Source organism: Denticeps clupeoides, chromosome 3 (assembly GCF_900700375.1).
Source record: "Denticeps clupeoides chromosome 3, fDenClu1.1, whole genome shotgun sequence".
In the NCBI taxonomy this organism is placed as follows: Eukaryota; Metazoa; Chordata; class Actinopteri; order Clupeiformes; family Denticipitidae; genus Denticeps; species Denticeps clupeoides.
Window position 1 is genome coordinate 35,816,279 of NC_041709.1, and position 20,476 is coordinate 35,836,754.

General features: G+C 49.6%; 4 protein-coding genes across 12 annotated transcripts in view; 2 read left to right on the forward strand and 2 right to left on the reverse strand.

Annotated features, from left to right (window-relative positions):
- LOC114785606 (NACHT, LRR and PYD domains-containing protein 12-like) overlaps positions 1-20,476 on the reverse strand; it is a 438,381-nt gene that overhangs the window by 376,473 nt on the left and 41,432 nt on the right. The gene's annotated exons all lie outside the window — the stretch shown is intronic.
- On the reverse strand, positions 2,586-9,981 carry rad23aa (RAD23 homolog A, nucleotide excision repair protein a). 2 transcript variants are annotated; one of them, XM_028972516.1, is made up of 9 exons: positions 9,692-9,920; positions 9,537-9,620; positions 9,322-9,458; positions 9,096-9,136; positions 7,635-7,666; positions 7,076-7,151; positions 5,436-5,467; positions 5,196-5,271; positions 2,586-3,403 (listed from the first exon to the last, which is right to left on the reverse strand). In XM_028972516.1, the coding sequence occupies exons 1-9, from the start codon at positions 9,743-9,745 to the stop codon at positions 3,387-3,389; spliced, it is 549 nt and encodes a 182-aa protein (XP_028828349.1). In that variant the 5' UTR covers positions 9,746-9,920; the 3' UTR covers positions 2,586-3,386. The 2 variants fall into 2 exon arrangements, with proteins under 2 accessions (XP_028828349.1, XP_028828350.1); XM_028972517.1 differs by lacking the exons at positions 7,076-7,151; positions 7,635-7,666 and having other exon boundaries at positions 9,692-9,981.
- rnf11a (ring finger protein 11a) lies at positions 9,975-12,951 on the forward strand. Its single transcript, XM_028972534.1, has 3 exons — positions 9,975-10,236; positions 11,441-11,610; positions 11,688-12,951. Exons 1-3 carry the CDS (start codon positions 10,135-10,137, stop codon positions 11,857-11,859), a joined length of 444 nt encoding a protein of 147 aa, XP_028828367.1. The 5' UTR covers positions 9,975-10,134; the 3' UTR covers positions 11,860-12,951.
- Positions 13,286-20,432, forward strand: get3 (guided entry of tail-anchored proteins factor 3, ATPase). The gene is made up of 7 exons (XM_028972423.1): positions 13,286-13,489; positions 14,352-14,499; positions 14,583-14,731; positions 16,914-17,064; positions 19,166-19,273; positions 19,356-19,553; positions 19,971-20,432. Exons 1-7 carry the CDS (start codon positions 13,347-13,349, stop codon positions 20,097-20,099), a joined length of 1,026 nt encoding a protein of 341 aa, XP_028828256.1. The 5' UTR covers positions 13,286-13,346; the 3' UTR covers positions 20,100-20,432.

A 20,476-nucleotide genomic window follows, 5' to 3' on the forward strand; every position in this document is an offset into this window, starting at 1 on the left:
TTTATTCAGTATTTACAGATAGATGTACAATCACTTTAAGGTATTGTGACTTGAATTTCACTTCAAAAATACAGAAACAACTTAAGCAATAAAAACAAGTCTATAAACAAAAAGAATACACAAAAAATAATTTAAATAATACCATAGTAGAAACATGTCATTTATAACACACATATATACACACGAAAAAACCCAACAGAACCAAGACCATTCTTTATTATTATTATATATTTTTTTTTATATAGATATAAAAATATAACCATCGCAAAACCCTAATTGACACACAAAACCATTTCTCTCACATTTGGAGATAAGTGATCTAAAAAGGGAGACCATATATTCTGAAAGCTATTTATATTATCCCTAAGCACAGCCGCCAGCCTCTCATGAGGCAGGACTGCAAAAATCTCTCTATACCATTGTGTGACAGAGGGGGGAGTATTTTTTATCCATCTAATAAGAATACACTTTCTTGCCACAAGTAGTAATTTGTCTAATAATCTATAACTTTTGGCTTCAGTGATTATTTTATTCAAAGGTGAGGTGCTTATTGTGTTCCAAGGAGTTGGGGTACAATAACAACACCTCAACCACGCTAAGCCATTATCGTGCCTTACATGAGAATAAGGAGGAAACTGAAGCTTCACCCACACAAGGTAAGTAATTACAATGTTACTAATGCACAATTTGTCCATGTTGACTTTTGTTTATTGTGGTAACAGACACCATATTTATTCTCAGCCAGCAGGAAACGAGAGCTGGATGAAGCCCTTATCTCCATGATAGTGAAGGATACACAGCCCTGCAGTATTGTGGATGATCTTAGATCCCTGTTATGTTCTCCCTACAAGGCAGTATGTATGGGTGCATGCATGAAAGACACGAGTACTTTATTGTACGGCTCACAATTCAGCACTATATATTTGAAGGCCGTTATACGGTCCAAACAAAGCAGAGAGGAAATCCCCCCCGGCTCCCACCCCTCATGATGTCACTGGAGGTAATATATTATTTTACATTTTCAGATCAATTATTCCTATTAGAGCACTTACTAACGTGATCTGTGGTTTCCTCTTAGGTAGCGAACTGTGGCATCTCCAGCATCATGGAGGCACGGGAGGCACAGAATGTAACAGCAGATGCCACTGTGGAGGTCCAGCGCAACCTTCTCAGAGCCAAATATAAGCAGGCTGGAAAACCCTCTGGAGTACTGGGAGAGACAAAAAGGACTGTACCCCGATTTGTATAATCTTGCTCTTGCCTTTTTCTTCTGTGCTGTGAAAGGGTGTTTTCAAAGGCAGGAGAGGTGGTCAAAAAACACAGAATCATTTAAAACCAAAAACTTTTTGTGTGTTGGTGTGAAACTATTATTTCTGAATTAAAATGTATAAAAATTCCCCTGTTCTGTACATCATTGTCCAAGTTACACGACTTGCCATATCATATAATACTACCGTTTAGTGAAAATATCCACACAGAATACAGTCAAACAGTATTTTATTATACACATATGTGATCATTTATGTAGAACAATTAAAACATTTCACTGCATATCATACCGTGTATGACTGTGTATGTGACAAAAATAAAACTTGAATTTATTTGGTCATACATGGTTTGTAATTATACACCTGGCCAGTAGGTGGTGTCGTGTGCACATGAAGCTTCGAGAAATGAACCCTTTCTCGACCCATTTGGCTCAAGTCTCATGAGATCTCACCATCACTACTTTGTGGTAACCTGCTGTGAAGAACACCAGCGATCGAATGCGTTCTCCTTCTCGCGAGCAAACTCAACAAATGTGACCCCGGAAACGCTGCCGATACCACTGACAGTCCCAACAGAGTAGGTGTGTATCTGGACTGGTCGGCTGGGATTCTGACCTTCTACAGCATCTCCTCTGATAAACTGACCCACCTGCACACGTTCCACTCCACATTCACTGAACCCCTCTACCCAGGGTTTGGGGTTTTAAGTTATAAGTCCTCACTGACCCTGTGTGAGATAAAATAACCTCCTGTACCTGCAGGAACATCTTCAGCAGTCACACTGATCACCACCTCCAACACACACACACTGTTACCTTGAAAACAGCTGTAACAGAGAAGAACCTGGTCAATGTTCTACTGTGGTTCTGGATTCTCATTGTTTCCTGATTCTCTTGATGTTTCCTTCATGTTCACTGGAGTCTCCTGCACCAGACGTGAGAAATAAACCTTCACCAAACTCTTACTGGTCAGACTGGTTGTTCTAGTCAGTGTGTGTGTGTGTGTGTGTGTGTGTGTGTTAGGTGACCACAGGTGCTGATTTTACTAAATTGAATCTCATCACCAGTATTGATTATGTAGATGGAACTGTGAAGGTTTTCATCTCACACTGTGCTGTACATGCAGAATTGGTCTTGTGTTCCCACAGACACACCCTGTCTTTAAAAGACATGTCTCCAGGACATGGAACGTGGTCTCCAGGCAGCACATACTGGGTGAGCGTGAAGTATGTAGATGAAGGTGAATTATCAAGTTTCATATTTCATCAAGGTTGTCAGGGTTTGGCCACCATGCACCAGTAATGGTTTCACTCAGTTCTTCACATTTAATAACCAGTTTATTTATTGGAGTTTCCACATCTGGACTCAGACTCAGTCTCAGTCTTTAAATCTAAACTGAAAATTCACTGCTGAAGAGCAGGACACGTGGTGTTTATTGTGAAGATCCTAGTTCTGCCAGATCCTAAATGTTGAAGTGTCGTACCAGCAGCTTAAAATGATCACATTTTGAGAAGCATTATTGTACAGATGCAATTTCCATCATCATAGGAGGTCCCGATGAAGGTCCCGTCCCCACACGCTGCTCCCCGGGGGCCTGTCATGGTGCCCACTGCTCACCAAGGGTGACGGTTAAATACAGAGGACACGAGTGTCACCGTGTGCTGCGCTGCAGTGTCTCACAATGACTGCCACTTCACGGGATCTAAAACTACTAAATCAGGACATCCTGATCACCAGGATGATTGTCCCCAAATGGCGGACCACACAAGCCACACAGTAGTAATATTGCTAATAAATGTACGACTGTGATTACAAATCTCCACTTCAGTTGGATTAAAGCTGGTTCAGACTGAATCTGTCACATGCCAGTATAAGGATACGACAAGAACGAACCTGCCAACACAAATCAACGCAATAACAAAAAAATTACAACACCTTGAAAAAAGAAAAATGGATTTATACATTTTTTTTAAAAAAGTGAAACGAATAATGATGAAAAAACGGGAAACAACACACAAAATGAAGACGAACAGCAAGCTGCGTTGGTCTCTCACACCGGAAGTGAAGGCGGAGCGGGGTGTGGTGGGCGGCAAGGCAAAGCGCAGCCCCGCCCTCATTATCAGTCACCAGGGCAACCTGCAACACAAATACACCAGATGCATCAAACAACAAGGACTTATAATTTCTGAGCCAAGGCCATGAAAATAACACCAAACCTGCATTAACATTAGTTCAAGTCACTTACTTCAGCAGGGAGAATAAATACAAAAGTTGGGAAAGAAATCAAATCGTAATTTATCACGATTTAATTTACGATTGTTCGCTGTATGTTTATTAAAAACCGGAGCATAACTGTACATTGAAAAATGGCTGTGACTGGCATACCAACATGGGACAGGATGTGCTGTACTTTCTATGGCAAGAGTGGTTGTCAGTGTTGAATTACTCCAAAAATTCCATAATGCGCAGACATACTTGGCCTGTTCATGAGCAGTCATCTCAAGTGCCTTTATAGCCAGTCAGCGTAACACACAGTCCAATTACATCCGGCCTGCCAGATCATTTAATACAGATCAATTACGATGGCCCGGCGATAAGAAGCGCTGATAACACAAAAAAAACAAACTACAGGCCCCATAATGCAGTGCTTCAGTGGGCTTCCTTAACGCAATAGGTCCTATAGGTTCTGGCTCCTGGTGTAATTGTGTTTGACACCCCTGATGTAACAACAATGAGGGGTTTAAACGCAGTTTTACATCATACATAGAAAGTTAAAGTGAAGTGATTGTCACACGTGATACACAGCAGCACAGCACACAGTGCACACAGTGAAATTGTCCTCTACACCCCAAGTGAGCAGTGGGCACCATGACAGGCGCCCGGGGAGCAGTGTGTGGGGACGGTGCTTTGCTCAGTGGCACCTCAGTGGTACCTTGACGGATCGGGATTCGAACCGGCAACCTTCTGATTACAAAGACCTTTCGCGTGTGAGGCGAACGTGATAACCACTACACTACAGAAACTTGGATAGAGAAACGAATGGGAGAAAGACCCCGGTTCTGTTCTGCCCAGAGAAGGTCTTTACTAACGTGCATTATCCACTATAATCTGCGAGGTCTATGATGACATGCGTTGCGTGTTGTAGAGGGAAGAAATGTGTAGGCCCGGACTCTCCACGTGTTTCACCTTTGGTCGTGGAACAGTCAGAAAACAACTGTATCTCACTTTAAACCTTGGTGACGTACAAGGCTAAGATGGTTTCCAAACAAGCGTGTTATGCTGGACACAAGACAGATTCTGGAGTCCTTGTCCAGTCGCCCATGACGAAGGTGGTGTGATTCTGCTTTCCCACCCTTCGTTACCCACAGTGGTGTAAATATGCTTGTGAACTAACTAACGGTGGCAGTTCTTCTTGCAAGTCCCCCCCATGCACATGGTGAATGAAACTTGGATAAATTCAATTGACTTTCTTCATTTGCAGCTCCCCAGACGGGAAAATTCCCACCCCAGTGTATACAGGAACTTCTCAGAATACGACCATTTTAAGCTGCTGGTACGATACTTCAGCGCCGGATCTGGCAACACTGCCCCTCTAAAACACGCACACAAAGCGGGATATTATCCGTGTCTGAGTGTACCAAGACCTACAACACCATGATACAGTCTTACCAGGCGTTTATAAACCCCGCCCCCGCGGAGCCCCACTGCAGCTGCCCCTCTTCTGCCTGCATCCCCAATGGCCTCACCTCTCGCCCACCGCCCGTCTCCAACCAAACCCAGCATGTCTGCGCACGTGTCCCGCAGCAACCCTAATATCCTCCCTGATGGAGCAGAGGCTCCGTTTATTCAAATTGTGATGGTTCAGCCCTAGTTGTGAAGATCTTTAGAGAAGACATGGAAGGGTGTGGTCCTGAGTGTCTTCACTCACCCTGTTTATGAGTGTCCATGCTGGGCAGATGTGTTGACGTGGGTCTCGTCTCCTGCACTGGTGGGGTGGGGACGACCTGCACAGGAAATAACAACGTTTAAATGTGCCTGAAACACGTCGACACCGTACATTAGTTATTAACAATTCATCCAGATTTATCAGACACCTACTCACACCCCCACCTACGAGCTGAGGTTCTGGGACGTTCTGGGACGTTAGTAACAGTGTTGGAACTCTTACCTCAGTCAGTTCAGCCTCCACCAGAGCAGGACCTGTTCCACAGAGGACATACAGGGACATTTCACACACGGAAACACACATTTCAGAATAAAAGCTCTTAAAATTCGACGTAGAATCACCAGAGGCTTTGGTACGAATCTTTTTTCGCTACACAATTAACTGGTTGGGCCTGGAAACAAACAAAACACTCGAGCAAAGGACAGTCCCATTGGTGCGTCCATCTGCCTGACAAGAGTCAATCCTGCACCGTATGTACAGCGGGGAGTACGTCCAGTGAACGAATCACTCATTGAGCCCAATTCACCAAGAAGATAGTTACACAGCATACCACAGGACAGGAGAATTAAACCATTCAGTTGATTTTTACTAAAACGTGTTTGTCACGGCAACACGGCCACAGCCTACGGGCCTGGTCGGATTCGGTTTCTATCGTTTTAGTCGAGCTCGGGTCTATAGTACCTATCCCATCCTTATGACTGTGGTCGTTTTTAGGCACAATTACAGCTTTGTCACAGGCTTCTCCCACCATGCACTGAACGAAGTGAAGTGATTGTCACATGTGATACACAGCAGCACACCACACGGTGCACACAGTGAAACATGTCCTCTGTATTTAACCATCACCCTGAGTGAGCAGTGGGCACCATGACAGGCGCCCGGGGAGCAGTGTGTGGGGACGGTGCTTTGCTCAGTGGCACCTCAGTGGCACCTTGGCGGGTCGGGATTCGAACCGGCAGCCTCTACGGGGCCGCTTCCTTAACCGCTAGGCCACCACCTGCCTGGTGAACTAATCTTTTTTTTTTTTTTTTTTTACTCCGCCCCCCCCGCGGTAAAACCCTCTAAATAGTTATCTTGTGTAATGTGGACTTAAACCCCCCTGCACCGCCACAGTTGTTACGTACTTAAAATTATTACGCTTATTCAGCTAATGGACATTAATTTGCTTAAGGTTTTATGCCGCAAAGTACACATGACTTAAAACAAGAGTTATTAACAAATATAAAAAAATTGTCTATGAAACTGAATATTGTGTTTTACAATGCAATTGTTTAATTGTCCAGCGAACACGTCGACACAGTACATGAATGTGTTGATGATCACTACAGGGAAGGGGGCGGGATCTGGAAAGTCACACGCTCGTCTGTTTGACAGCACCTCCTACTAACGTGCATTATCCACTATAATCTGCGAGGTCTATGATGACATGCGTTGCGTGTTGTAGAGGGAAGAAATGTGTAGGCCCGGACTATCCACATGTTTCACCTTTGGTCGTGGAACAGTCAGAAAACAACTGTGTCCCACTTTAAACCTTGGTGACGTACAAGGCTAAGATGGTTTCCAAACAAGCGTGTTATGCTGGACACAAGACAGATTCTGGTGTCCTTGTCCAGGCACCCATGATGAAGCTGGCGTGATCCTGCTTTCCTACCCTTCGTTTTATGCCGCAAGGTACAAATGACTTAGATATAAAAAAAAGTTGTCTATTAAACTGAATATTGTGTTTTACAATGAAGGGGGCGGGGTCTGGAAAGTCACACCCTCGCCTGTTTGACAGCGCCTCCTACTGACAGGGCGGGTGTAGGGCATCTGGAGTCGGATGCGGGCTTTCAGACGGTGTGTGTGTGTGTGTCTTCACTCACCCTGTGTGTCAGTGTCCATGCTGGGCAGATATGTTGACGTGGGTGTCGTCTCCTGCACTGGTGGGGTGGGGACGACCTGCACGGGAAATAACGACGTGTAAATGTGCCTCTGTGCACCAGTCACTCTGTGCAGCTCTGGTCTGCCATCTACCTCACTTTCACTTCGTCACTTTAAACTAAAAACTCTGTTGCACTATTGGTTTTTGCACTCTCCTGATGTTGCACTCTCCACCATGTGCCCTTATTTGTATATGGTGTTTTTAAAATTGTATATTGTGCCTTTCTTTTTAAATTGTATTTATACTCTGTATTCGTTACTGTTACTGTTTTTGTATTTAATGTTATTCTTATGGGTCAGAGAGTAACGTAATTTCAATTCTCTGCATGTCCTGTACATGTGGCAGAATTGACAATAAAGTTGACTCGACTTGACTTGACTTGACTTGAAACACAGACACCGTACGTTAGTGTATTAACAATTCATCCAGATTTATCCCACACCTACGAGCTGAGGTTCTGGGACGTTCTGGGACGTTAGTAACAGTGTTGGAACTCTTACCTCAGTCGGTTCAGCCTCCACCAGAGCAGGACCTGTTCCACAGGGGACATTTCACACACGGAAACACACATTTCAGAATAAAAGCTGGTAAACCAGAGGCTAGAGATGAGATGTAACAACATGAAAATACTTTATTACTAAATATTTAATCCTTTTTTTAAGGATTAAAACTCGTCTGTGAACCAGAAGACCCAGGTTCAAACCCCACTTACTACCATCGTGTCCCTGAGCAAGACACTTAAACCTGAGTGTCTCTAGGGAGGACCTGTCCCTGTAACTACTGATTGTAAGTCGCTCTGGATAAGGGCGTCTGGTAAATGCTGGAAAGGTAATGCAGAAAGCCCTCGAGCTCGAATGACTGTTGCACTAACATCGGCAGTCACAAAGGTGTTGGAGAGACTCAAGTTTCCCGATGACACGGTGGTGATGGGCTTAATCTCAAACGACGACGAGACGACCTACATGGAAGAGGTAGAGAAATTTGCGTCATGATGTCAGGAGAACCACCTCCAGCTGACCGTCAGCAACACCAAACAGCTGATGGTGGACTTCAGCAGGAGACAGCAACTGGACTACAAGCCCCTCAACATCAGTAGCACTCCAGTCGAGATGATGAGCAGTACCTGGGTGTCCACATCTTAGAAGACCTGGTGTGGTCTGAACATGTCCAGGTTCAGTCCAAAGGGGCAAAACATGGCTGCCCACTGCTCACGCAGGGTGATGGGTTAAATGCAGAGCACAATTTCACTGTGTGCACCGTGTGCTGCTGTGTATCACAAGTGACAATCACTTCACTTTCAATAAACATAATAACTTGCTTGCATTAGAGCATTCTCCTATCGCATTTTACTAGCCTTCTTCCCATTTCATTCTATTTAATACTTAACTATGCACAGTCCACAGAGGACTGGGGCCTAGCGGTTAAGGAAGCGGCCCCGTAATCAGAGGGTTGCCGGTTCGAATCCCGACCCGCCCCTTGATGAAGGTAACATCCCCACACACTGCTCACCCAGGATGACTGTTAAATACAGAGGACACGTTTCACTGTGTCACCATGTGCTGTGCTGCAGGGTTTCACAATCACTTCACAAAGCAGAGTGGTTCGGGATGCATTTCACCGCGACTTGTACTACTGTAACTATGCATGTGACTGATGAACGTCTCGAATCTCCGGAACGCAGACAGCTGGCGGTTCTACTGTGACGCCTGAAGATGTAGAATGGAGACTGTGGCAAACACAACGTCCTTTATTCATCACAAACCCGAGCAGAAGACGTGTTCACGCTTCAGACGTTCATCAGCTACGAAGGTTCTGCTAAATACTGAACACGTACGACTCCATTCCATCAGCATCGCGGTCGGTCGGTTCACTCGCTCTTTAAACACATCTACATTTTCCACATCTACTACTGTACAATGTGTGTGTGTGTGTGTGTGTGTGTGTGTGTGTGTGCCACTCACCTGCTGCATCTTCACCATCTGCATGTGTAGAAAGGTCAGCGCTGCTCCGGAAAGGAAAGTCAAACAGGAATAACGAGTAAACAACAATTCATGTGAATCCATACGAATTCCACTACAGTTCTCCTGCTGGGTTGACCTTTAACCTTCCGAGAAGATGAAAATAACCAGAAGGCAGGGAACCCCAAGTGGGACCAGAAGGCAGTGATGGTGGTGAACGGTGGTTTACCTCGCCGGGGACTCCTCGTGAGGAGGGATGGGGATGGCGGCGTGGGTTGGGCGTGGCAGTGACGCTGTGGCCGTCTGCCTCGGGGTCGTGGGGACCACCGGAGGCGGGAGAGGTGGTGGTGGAGGAGGGGTTCCGTCCTGGAGATGAAAGACAAGAGGAAGTCACCGTTCCGGGCCCATCATTCCAAGAAGAAACAGGAGGAACATCTACCCTACCTTCTCGTAATGTGTGTGATATTTCTTATCAGAAGCATACTGCAGGATCTCGACCCCCTTATCCACCTCCATCTTCTCTTCCACCTGCAGAACATGAGGACCATACATTGAGGAAAAAGTCCCTTAAAACGCCCTTCATCTCGCAGGTGACTTACAGTCCGTGATTCGCGGCTGTGGACGTGAAGCGTCTGCTGCTGCGGGGTTTTCATTCTACTACTGCTTCTTCTTCTTCTTCTTCTTCTGGTGTTTTATGGCGGTTGGCACCATTTAATGGTGCATTACCGTCACCGACTGGACTGGAGTATGCGGGGTTTTCAGGGCGAAGTTCACAACTCTAGGCGGCGCTTCCGCGTTTGGTCACGTGGTGCGCAAAACGCCCGTCCATTGGTCGAGCCGACACACGCGGCATACATTACCCACAGTGCACCGCCCGACAGTTTGTAAACACAGCCGATGGAGGCATGGATCCGTCAGAGGGCTTCGTCTGAAAAGCTGGTAATTCCCGCCGGTTTACGCGGAGCGTCGGCGGTGGACGCCGCCTGCAGCGTGAGGGAGGGAGGGAGGGCCGCCTGCCCGTCCGTCGTGAGGTCCCGCCGCGATGGGGAACTGCCTGTCGTCGCAGGGGGCCGATGACCTGTCGCTTCTCAACGAGTCGGAGGGAGCCAGCCTGCCCGGCGAGCCGCCGCCGCCGCCTTACCAGGTGCGGACGGGGACTAAACGTGGGTGGTAGTAGCCTAGCGGGTAACACACTCGCCTATAAACCTGAAGACCCGGGTTCAAACCCCACTTACTACCATCGTGTCCCTGAGCAGGACACTTAACCCTGAGTGTCTCCAGTGGGGACTGTCCCTGTAACTACTTACTATGAACCAGAAGACCCAGGTTCAAACCCCACTTACTACCATCGTGTCCCTGAGCAGGACACTTAACCCTGAGTGTCTCCAGGGGGGGACTGTCCCTGTAACTACTGACTATTAACCAGAAGACCTAGGTTCAAACCCCACTTACTACCATCGTGTCCCTGAGCAGGACACTTAACCCTGAGTGTCTCCAGTGGGGACTGTCCCTGTAACTACTTACTATGAACCAGAAGACCCAGGTTCAAACCCCACTTACTACCATCGTGTCCCTGAGCAGGACACTTAACCCTGAGTGTCTCCAGGGGGGGACTGTCCCTGTAACTACTGACTATTAACCAGAAGACCTAGGTTCAAACCCCACTTACTACCATCGTGTCCCTGAGCAGGACACTTAACCCTGAGTGTCTCCAGGGGGGACTGTCCCTGTAACTACTTACTATGAACCAGAAGACCCAGGTTCAAACCCCACTTACTACCATCGTGTCCCTGAGCAGGACACTTAACCCTGAGTGTCTCCAGGGGGGGACTGTCCCTGTAACTACTGACTATTAACCAGAAGACCTAGGTTCAAACCCCACTTACTACCATCGTGTCCCTGAGCAGGACACTTAACCCTGAGTGTCTCCAGTGGGGACTGTCCCTGTAACTACTTACTATGAACCAGAAGACCCAGGTTCAAACCCCACTTACTACCATCGTGTCCCTGAGCAGGACACTTAACCCTGAGTGTCTCCAGGGGGGGACTGTCCCTGTAACTACTGACTATTAACCAGAAGACCTAGGTTCAAACCCCACTTACTACCATCGTGTCCCTGAGCAGGACACTTAACCCTGAGTGTCTCCAGGGGGGACTGTCCCTGTAACTACTGACTGTAAGTCACGCTGGATAAGGGCGTCTGATAACCTCAGGGTTAAGTGTCTTGCTCAGGGACACAATGATAGTGTCACCTACTAGGCTACTGCCACCCTGTTTTCGAGTTTGTGCACAATAACCGGTGCGAACGTACGCAGTTGACGGCTAGTAACCCGTGCGTTGGTGCGCAGGAGCGCGTCCAGGTGCCCGTGTACCACCCCACGCCCAGCCAGCCACGCCTTGCCACGCAGCTGACCGAGGAGGAGCAGGTCCGCATCGCCCAGCGCATCGGCCTCATCCAGCACCTGCCCCGCGGCCTCTTCCAGCCGGGCACCGAGCCGTCCGACAAGAAGATCAAGGAGTGAGCGCCGCCCCCTTCCTCCGCCCTCTCCGCCCCTTCACGTCCCCTTCACGTTTCTCTCGTCTCTCTCTGTCCAGGTGCGTCATCTGCATGATGGACTTCGAGTACGGCGACCCCGTCCGGTTCCTGCCCTGCATGCACACCTACCACGTGGACTGCATCGACGCCTGGCTCATGCGCTCCTTCACCTGCCCGTCCTGCATGGAGCCGGTCGACGCCGCGCTGCTGTCCACCTACGAGACCAACTGACGCGGCCCGATGCCGCGACGTTATTCCCCGCACATTTTACATCGAGTCTTATGTGAACTATGACCTCGGCCAACAAAGCTTAACCTCTTAAGACCAGGCGTCTCCAGTTCCACCATCGCTCTCGAGGTCCGTGACTCGCTGTGAAAGTGTGGTGCATCTTGGGAAACGTAGTCAACTGTGTGGAATGCAGAACTCGTTCACGTCTCATTCGGCTTTACATGGAGAAGCTTTGGAGCTGAAAGGTGCAGATGATGCGCCTGGTCTTGGCGGGTTAATCCGCACGCGTGCGGGCTCGAGGTAGGTTCAGGCGTTGATCTGGCGGCACGGGGCCCTTCACACCGATGCAATCACAGAAATCAGTCGGCCCTCGGGCGGCCTAAACCGGTGTATAGCATGCCAAGATCATCTTTCTTTCTTTTTTGTGTATTTCTGATTAAATTAAGGATGCTCACGTGAACAAATCTGTGTACATCTTCTGCTGGTGAACGTTGCCTTGACCGATAATCTGTACGTGTTTGTGCACCTTCTCTCAAGACGCCGAGTAGCTTAAACCAATGGCTTGTGAAAACCTCCATCTCCCTTTCCAGTCCTCATCCAAGACAACGAAACACTGTAGAGTTCCCATGTTTACAATGCGTCATGTCCTCTGGAGCTGCTGCTCATCTTCTCCTGTAGATGTTCCTGCAGCCCCATCAGTAATCCTGTGATGTGATCTGCTGTGGAGAATACCTACTTACTTTACAAGAGCACAATCTAGATTAAAACGAAATAATAACAATGGCAGATTCATTGACATTGTGTGTGCTGTAACTCATTTATATTCCCTCCGCCTCCCGGAAGAGTGTCCTACATGCTGGTTTTCTGTACAGGACTTGGGAATAATAAACGGATACTGAGATGCTGTTCTTTCTCATCTAATCCTCATTTTTCTTTTAATCTGAGTTTGATTTCAGAGCACTTGTACCCTGGGCCGAGGGCTCGGTTTAAGTCATAATCGCCATTGAATTTGTCCTTCTCTGTGTAAATTAGGTAATTGCATAGCTTTTAGGACAATACATGCCACAATAAAGGTGGATGCCAAATTCTTTCAAACAGACTTTGCGTTTTCTTTTTTGCATGTGCAATGCGGCAACGGTTTAAATTTTCCATTTTAATGCAAAATTAATTACAGTGCAACTTATAAAAGTTTTTTTTAAATCCTCAATAATGACTAAAGCTAATTGCATGGTAGTTTCATGGTTATTTTCTGTACTTTTACATTGTTTACAAACATTTTGACGTAATTCTAGAACATTCTGGATTTGACTGCTTGGGTCTGTAGATCCGTTCCCATGTGAAACTGCGCGCGTCAGGACGCCATTTTGGTTCTGCCGGCCCCACGCAGGCGCTGTTCCGGAGGCCCGGTCTGAGCCAAGATGGCGGACTTCCTGCTCATGACACGAGCGGATCGCGATTCGCCTTAGTGGTCCGTCCCTGCAGCGCGCAAGATGGCGGCGGTGTTAGACGAGGAATTCGAGGATGCGCCTGACGTCGAGCCCCTGGAGCCGACGCTGAAAAACATCATCGAGCAGAAGTCCCTCAAGTGGATTTTCGTCGGAGGAAAAGGCGGCGTGGGGAAGACGACGTGCAGGTAAAGCGCGGCGCGGCTCGGCGCGGCGGCCTCGGCTAGCCTGTTAGCACCATTCATGCGACTCCGGCGAGTGGAAGAGCAGAGCCGTTTTATCCGGCCCGACGATACGAGATTTATCGCGTGTACCGACATCGTTCTCCGATGTAACGTGGCAGCTGTTTACTGGTAGTTACACGACATATTTTACACGGGTGTAAAGTGTGTGGTGGCTTTATTGGTCCACACAAATAGGGCTGAACGATTTTAAAGGTCCCATATCCCAATATTAATTTTTTGCTTTAGATACAGTATTAGGGGACAGAGACCGTTGTAAAGTTGAGGGGGCGTTCGCGGAAATGACGTCGACAACACCGTTCACCAACCACGATAATTGGCTCAGACAGGAAGTCGTGTCGACGTTATTCCAGAATAAAATAAAAGTCTCGCATGACTACTTTGTGTTCATTTTTACACCCAATCACCGAGCAACTGCAAAGCTTCACACGTTTGGAAGCCATAACGGACGTTGGAGATAATGGTTTAGGGGAGGGGCCGGGAAATTCTCTGGGCGGGAAAACCATGAGAAATGGGAGGTTACCTTTCCCCTTATGATGTCATAAGGGGAAAATTCCAGATCATCACCGCTCTCTAAACGGTGAAGCAGAATGAAATATGAACTGAGTTGCTTGCTGATTGGTGATCACGACTGTCATACAGGGACATCAGCGCCACGTGATTGGATTGTTTATTCAAATTGCGAATTTGGCTCGAATTCAATAGATCGTTCAGCCCTACACACAGTAAAATGTTATCTGATGTAAATGGATTAGAAAGTAACTGTCAGGCCCCACCTCCTTTTATAACATGCCACGCGTCTCTCCAGTTGTAGTCTGGCGGTGCAGCTGGCTGCAGTGAGGGAGAGTGTCCTCATCATCTCCACCGACCCAGCACACAACATCTCAGATGCCTTCGACCAGAAGTTCTCCAAGGTTCCCACCAAGGTCAAGGGTTACGACAACCTCTTTGCCATGGTGAGTGGAGCTCAGTCACTTTCTGGTGCTGTCGAACGAGGGTTCGGCTTGAAAGTGTGACCTCCTTCTGCTTCACCATGCAGGAGATCGACCCGAGCCTGGGCGTGGCCGAGCTGCCGGACGAGTTCTTTGAGGAAGACAACATGCTGAGCATGGGCAAAAAGATGCTGCAGGAGGCCATGAGTGCGTTCCCCGGCATCGACGAGGCCATGAGCTACGCCGAGGTCATGAGGTCGGAATTACACTCGTCTTCAGACAAGTTCATTAAGGCCCCGTCCACACGAGAACCGTTTCCTCTGAAACGGGACCGTTTCAGTTTGATCCGGCCTTTCGTCCACACGGAGGCGCCGTTTCAGGGTACGCCGAGCAGTTATTTTCTAAAACGGGTTACAGAGTGAATCTCTCAATTCCGCGTATCCGTGTGGACGTCAGAGCGGCTGACGTATCCGCCCAACCTCAAACGTGACTACATACAGAGGCAGTGGTGGCCTTGCAGTTAAGGAAGAGGCCCCGTAATCAGGTTGCCGGTTCGAATCCCGATCCGCCAAGGTGCCACAGAGCAAAGCACCGTGCCCACACACTGCTCCCCGGGCGCCTGTCATGGCCGCCCACTGCTCACCAAGGGTGAGGATACATTTTTGGGCAGTGGTGGCCTAGTGGTTAAGGAAGCGGCCCCGTAATCAGAAGGTTGCTGGTTCGAATCCCGATCTGCCAAGGTACCACTGAGGTGCCACTGAGCAAAGCACCGTCCCCACACACTGCTCCCCGGGCGCTTGTCATGGTGCCCACTGCTCACCAAGGGTAATGGTTAAATGCAGAGGACAAATTTCACTGTGTGCACTGTGTGCTGTGCTGCTGTGTATCATGTGTGACAATCACTTCACTTTACATACAACAAGGAGAGTGGGGGTTACAGCGCCACCTACAGGTGTGGAGGGGGGTTAAAACAGCGTTCGGGACGTTCTAACAAGGACTGCGGGGGGTTACAGCGCCACCTACAGGTGTGGAGGGGGGTTAAAACAGCGCTCGGGACGTTATAACAAGGAGAGCAGGGGGTTACAGTGCCACCTACAGGTGTGGAGGGGGGTTAAAACAGCGTTCGGGACGTTCTGACAAGGACAGTAGGGGGTTTCAGCGCCACCTACAGGGGTGGAGGGGGGTTAAAACAGCGTTCGGGATGTTCTAACAAGGACTGCGGGGGGTTACAGCACCACCTACAGGTCTGGAGGGGGGTTAAAACAGCGCTCGGGATGTTCTAACAAGGAGAGCGGGGGTTACAGCGCCACCTACAGGTGTGGAGGGGGGTTTAAACATCGCTTGGGATGTTCTAACAAGGACAGCAGGGGGTTACAGCGCCACCTACAGGTGTGGAGGGGGGTTAAAACAGCGTTCGGGACGTTCTAACAAGAGAGGCGGGAGGGTTACAGCGCCACCTACAGGTTGTGGAGGGGGGTTAAAAAGGAGAGCGGGGGTTACAGCGCCACCTACAGGTGTGGAGGGGGGTTTAAACATCGCTTGGGATGTTCTAACAAGGACAGCAGGGGGTTACAGCGCCACCTACAGGTGTGGAGGGGGGTTAAAACAGCGTTCGGGACGTTCTAACAAGGAGAGCGGGAGGTTACAGCGCCACCTACAGGTGTGGAGGGGGGTTTAAACATCGCTTGGGATGTTCTAACAAGGACAGTAGGGGGTTTCAGCGCCACCTACAGGTGTGGAGGGGGGTTAAAACAGCGTTCGGGATGTTCTAACAAGGAGAGCGGGGGGTTACAGCGCCACCTACAGGTGTGGAGGGGGGTTAAAACAGCACTTGGGATGTTCTAACAAGGAGAGCGGGGGGTTACAGCGCCACCTACAGGTGTGGAGGGGGTTAAAACAGCGCTCGGGACGTTCTCTCCGTGTGGACAACAACTTTTCTGATAACACGTAGCTTTTTTAGAAACCAACAAACAGAGAAACGCGTCCTCATCTGGACGAGCCCTAAGAAATAAACTGACATTTACAGCATTTTTCAGACACCTTTATCCAGAGTGACTTACAATCAGTAGTTACTGGAGACACTTAGGGTAAAGTGTCTTGCTCAGGGACACAATGGTAGTAAGTGGGGTTTGAACCTGGGTCTTCTAGGTCACAGGCCAGTGTGTTACCTGCTAGGCTACTACCACCCTAACAAATTAATAGAGTTGCACTAGAAAGTATTAGTGGTAGCAGGTATTCAACACTGTTAGAACTTCTAATAGGGCTCGTCCGGGATTCGAACCCAGGACCTCTTGCACCCTCAGCGAGAATTGTACCCCTGGACCGGACATTGTACAGTACTTGTGATCGATCTACAGCATCAAACTGTGAACCTGTTTTTTTTTTAAAGGTTTTCTGCTGCGTTGCATTCTCATCTCTTCCATTTGCCACCCCTGTAGGTTAGTGAAGGGCATGAATTTCTCCGTGGTCGTGTTTGACACCGCCCCCACTGGACACACGCTCCGCCTCCTCAACTTCCCCACCATTGTGGAGCGGGGACTGGGCCGCCTGATGCAGATCAAGAACCAAATCAGCCCCTTCATATCGCAGGTAATTTAAATATCGAAATAATTCAAATCAGTCACACGGACTGATGCGTTTACATTTACAGCATTCATAAACAATATGATCATCTGACAAACCTATAAACAATCAGTCGTGAGTTGAATAGCCAATGAATACAACAAAGTTATGAGTTGTGTTGCATTAGAAATGTCTTATGTTGGCGAAGTCCTGATGTTCTGATGTGCAGTTTAATCCCCAGTCCAGGAGCAGCAAAAAGCCCAGTCAACACTACTTTTTTTTGGCCAGCGGTGGCCTAGAGGTTAAGGAAGTGGACCCGTAATCAGAAGGTTGCCGGTTCGAATCCCGATCTGCCAAGGTACCACTGAGCAAAGCACCGTCCCCACACACTGCTCCCCGGGCGCCTGTCATGGCCGCCCACTGCTCACTCAGGGTGATGGTTAAATACAGAGGACACATTTCAGTGTGTGCAGTGAAATCAAAATGTCCACCCTGATTGACAGTCAATTTCACATGCTGTTGTGCAAATGGACTAGAGATCAGGTGGAAATTATAGGCAATTAGGGGACCATAGACCACTTCTCACTTCCTGTGCTTTCTGGCTGATGTTTTGGTCACTTTTGAAGGCTGGTGGTGTTTCCACTCTACTGGTAGCCGGAGGCGGAGTCTAGAACCCACACAAGTGGCCCAGGTAGTGCAGCTCATCCAGGATGGAACATCAATACAAGCTGTGGCAAGAAGGTTTGCTGTGTCTGTCAGCGTAGTGTCCAGAGCTTGGACGTGCTACCAGGAGACAGGCCAGTACATCAGGAGACGCGGAGGAGCCTGTAGGAGGGACAAAAACACAGCAGCAGGACCACTATCTACCTGCCAGAGTCCTGCAAAATGACCTCCAGCAGGCCCCAAATGTACATGTGTCTGCTCAAACGGTCAGAAACAGACTCCATGGAGAACGTTCTGCTGCCTGCAACATCCTCCTGCATGACCGGTTAGGCAGTGGGTCAGTAATGGTGTGGGGTGGCCTGACTGATCCTCAGACCCCCTGGGAGACCACATGCTGGTGAGGTTGGCTAATGCAAGTCAACGCTAGACGTCATGTATAATACATATTACGATTCGTACAGGTTATTAGTGTCATTGTAATACGCAGCACAGCACACGGTGACGCGGTGAAACGTGTCCTCTGTATTTAGCCGTCGCCCTTGGTGAGCAGTGGGCACCATGGTAGGGGGAGCAGTGTGTGGGGACGGTGCCTTCATCAAGGGGACCTCAGTGAGCAGTGGACACCATGACAGGCGCCCGGGGACCTCAGTGAGCAGTGGACACCCTGACAGGCGCCCGGGGAGCAGTGTGTGGGGACCTCAGTGAGCAGTGGACACCATGACAGGCGCCTGGGGAGCAGTGTGTGGGGACCTCAGTGAGCAGTGGACACCAGGACAGGCGTCCGGGGAGCAGTGTGTGGGGACCTCAGTGAGCAGTGGACACCATGACAGGCGTCCGGGGAGCAGTGTGTGGGGACCTCAGTGAGCAGTGGACACCATGACAGGCGCCCGGGGGAGCAGTGTGTGGGGACCTCAGTGAGCAGTGGACACCCCTGACAGGCGCCCGGGGAGCAGTGTGTGGGGACCTCAGTGAGCAGTGGACACCATGACAGGCGCCCGGGGAGCAGTGTGTGGGGACCTCAGTGAGCAGTGGACACCATGACAGGCGCCCGGGGAGCAGTGTGTGGGGACTTCAGTGAGCAGTGGACACCATGACAGGCGCCCGGGGAGCAGTGTGTGGGGACCTCAGTGAGCAGTGGACACCATGACAGGCGCCCGGGGAGCAGTGTGTGGGGACCTCAGTGAGCAGTGGACACCGTGACAGGCGCCCGGGGAGCAGTGTGTGGGGACCTCAGTGAGCAGTGGACACCGTGACAGGCGCCCGGGGAGCAGTGTGTGGGGACCTCAGTGAGCAGTGGACACCGTGACAGGCGCCCGGGGAGCAGTGTGTGGGGACCTCAGTGGCACCTTGGCGGTTGGAACCTGCAACCTGATTACCCGCCAGGCCACCGCTGTCCTGCTCGTCCACTTCCTGTAGTGTGATCCGCGTTGTCTGGTTTTGTGACGTGTCCGTGTTCCGTCTCCAGATGTGTAATATGCTCGGCCTCGGGGACATGAATGCGGACCAGCTGGCGTCCAAGCTGGAGGAGACGCTGCCGGTCATCCGCTCGGTCAGCGAACAGTTCAAGGACCCGGTCAGCACGCACACACACACACACAGGCGGGCGTGTCCCTGCCGGGTGGAACCGGCCTCTTAATAATCGCCTGTCCCCGCAGGAGCAGACCACGTTCATCTGCGTGTGCATCGCCGAGTTCCTCTCGCTGTACGAGACGGAGCGGCTGATCCAGGAACTGGCCAAGTGCAGCATCGACACGCACAACATCATCGTCAACCAGCTGGTCTTCCCCGACGGAGACAGGCCCTGCAAGATGTGCGAGGCCCGTCACAAGATCCAGTCCAAGTACCTGGACCAGGTGCGTAAATCCTGATCAGCTGGGTCTCGTAATCGTAAACGTAATGGACCATGTCGTACCGACGTCGCTCTGCGATGTTCTAGTTAAAAAGTAGTGCCGGAAGAACCGGTGGGATGCGTGGATAATAAAGCGAAGCTCCGCCCCTTTACCTCTCACCCGGTTCATTAATTGGTTAGGTCGTGGGGTGTAGCCTAGTGGGGTAACACACTCGCCTATGAACCCAGGTTCAAACCCCACTTACTACCATCGTGTCCCTGAGCAGGACACTTAACCCTGAGTGTCTCCAGGGGGGGACTGTCCCTGTAACTACTGATTGTAAGTTGCTCTGGATAAGGGTGTCGGGTAAATGCTGTAAATGTAGAACCGAACGAGTCGCTGACGTGTGTGTGTGTGTGTGTGTCTGTGTCTTGCTCTCAGATGGAGGACCTGTATGAAGACTTCCACATAGTGAAGCTGCCCCTGCTGCCTCACGAAGTCCGGGGTGCAGAGAAGGTCAACACCTTCTCCAAGCAGCTTCTGGAGCCGTACAAACCTCCGACCAAGTGACCCGCCACCCCGTGACCCCGACCGCGACCTTCACTATGACCCGTGTGTGTGTGTGTGTGTGTGTGTGTGTTCATTATGTCCTACAGGGAATGTATCTATACACCGTAACGGCCAGCTGCTAACGTCAACGAAAGCCAGGACTGCGATTCAGCCGCGGTCTGAAAGCGAGGGCCGCGATTGGCGAACCCCTCGACCTCGTCACGCCGATGTCACCTCGAAATGACGCGCTCGTCTGCCGGGGTCGTTCGGAGCGCGACGGAATTAACACGCAGAGCTCAGTTATACCATTCAATGTTAATGTCATAACCGATAAAACATTCCCACTAGTGCAAATGCATCTTTTTCACTGTTCATTTCGCGAACCCGACGTGTTAAAA

Bases quoted from the DNA above. Each gene is read 5' to 3' on its own strand.
- get3 (XM_028972423.1), top strand. From the start codon at position 13,347: ATGGCGGCGGTGTTAGACGAGGAATTCGAGGATGCGCCTGACGTCGAG. The intron at 19,274-19,355 runs GTCAGCACGCAC...CTGTCCCCGCAG, and splicing joins GCGAACAGTTCAAGGACCCG to GAGCAGACCACGTTCATCTG. The intron at 19,554-19,970 runs GTGCGTAAATCC...TCTTGCTCTCAG, and splicing joins AGTCCAAGTACCTGGACCAG to ATGGAGGACCTGTATGAAGA.
- rnf11a (XM_028972534.1), top strand. From the start codon at position 10,135: ATGGGGAACTGCCTGTCGTCGCAGGGGGCCGATGACCTGTCGCTTCTC. The intron at 10,237-11,440 runs GTGCGGACGGGG...GTTGGTGCGCAG, and splicing joins CGCCGCCGCCGCCTTACCAG to GAGCGCGTCCAGGTGCCCGT. The intron at 11,611-11,687 runs GTGAGCGCCGCC...CTCTCTGTCCAG, and splicing joins TCCGACAAGAAGATCAAGGA to GTGCGTCATCTGCATGATGG.
- rad23aa (XM_028972516.1), bottom strand. From the start codon at position 9,745: ATGAAAACCCCGCAGCAGCAGACGCTTCACGTCCACAGCCGCGAATCA. The intron at 9,459-9,536 runs GTAGGGTAGATG...TTTCATCTCCAG, and splicing joins ATCACACACATTACGAGAAG to GACGGAACCCCTCCTCCACC. The intron at 5,468-7,075 runs GTGAGTGAAGAC...TCTGTGGAACAG, and splicing joins CATGGACACTGACACACAGG to GTCCTGCTCTGGTGGAGGCT.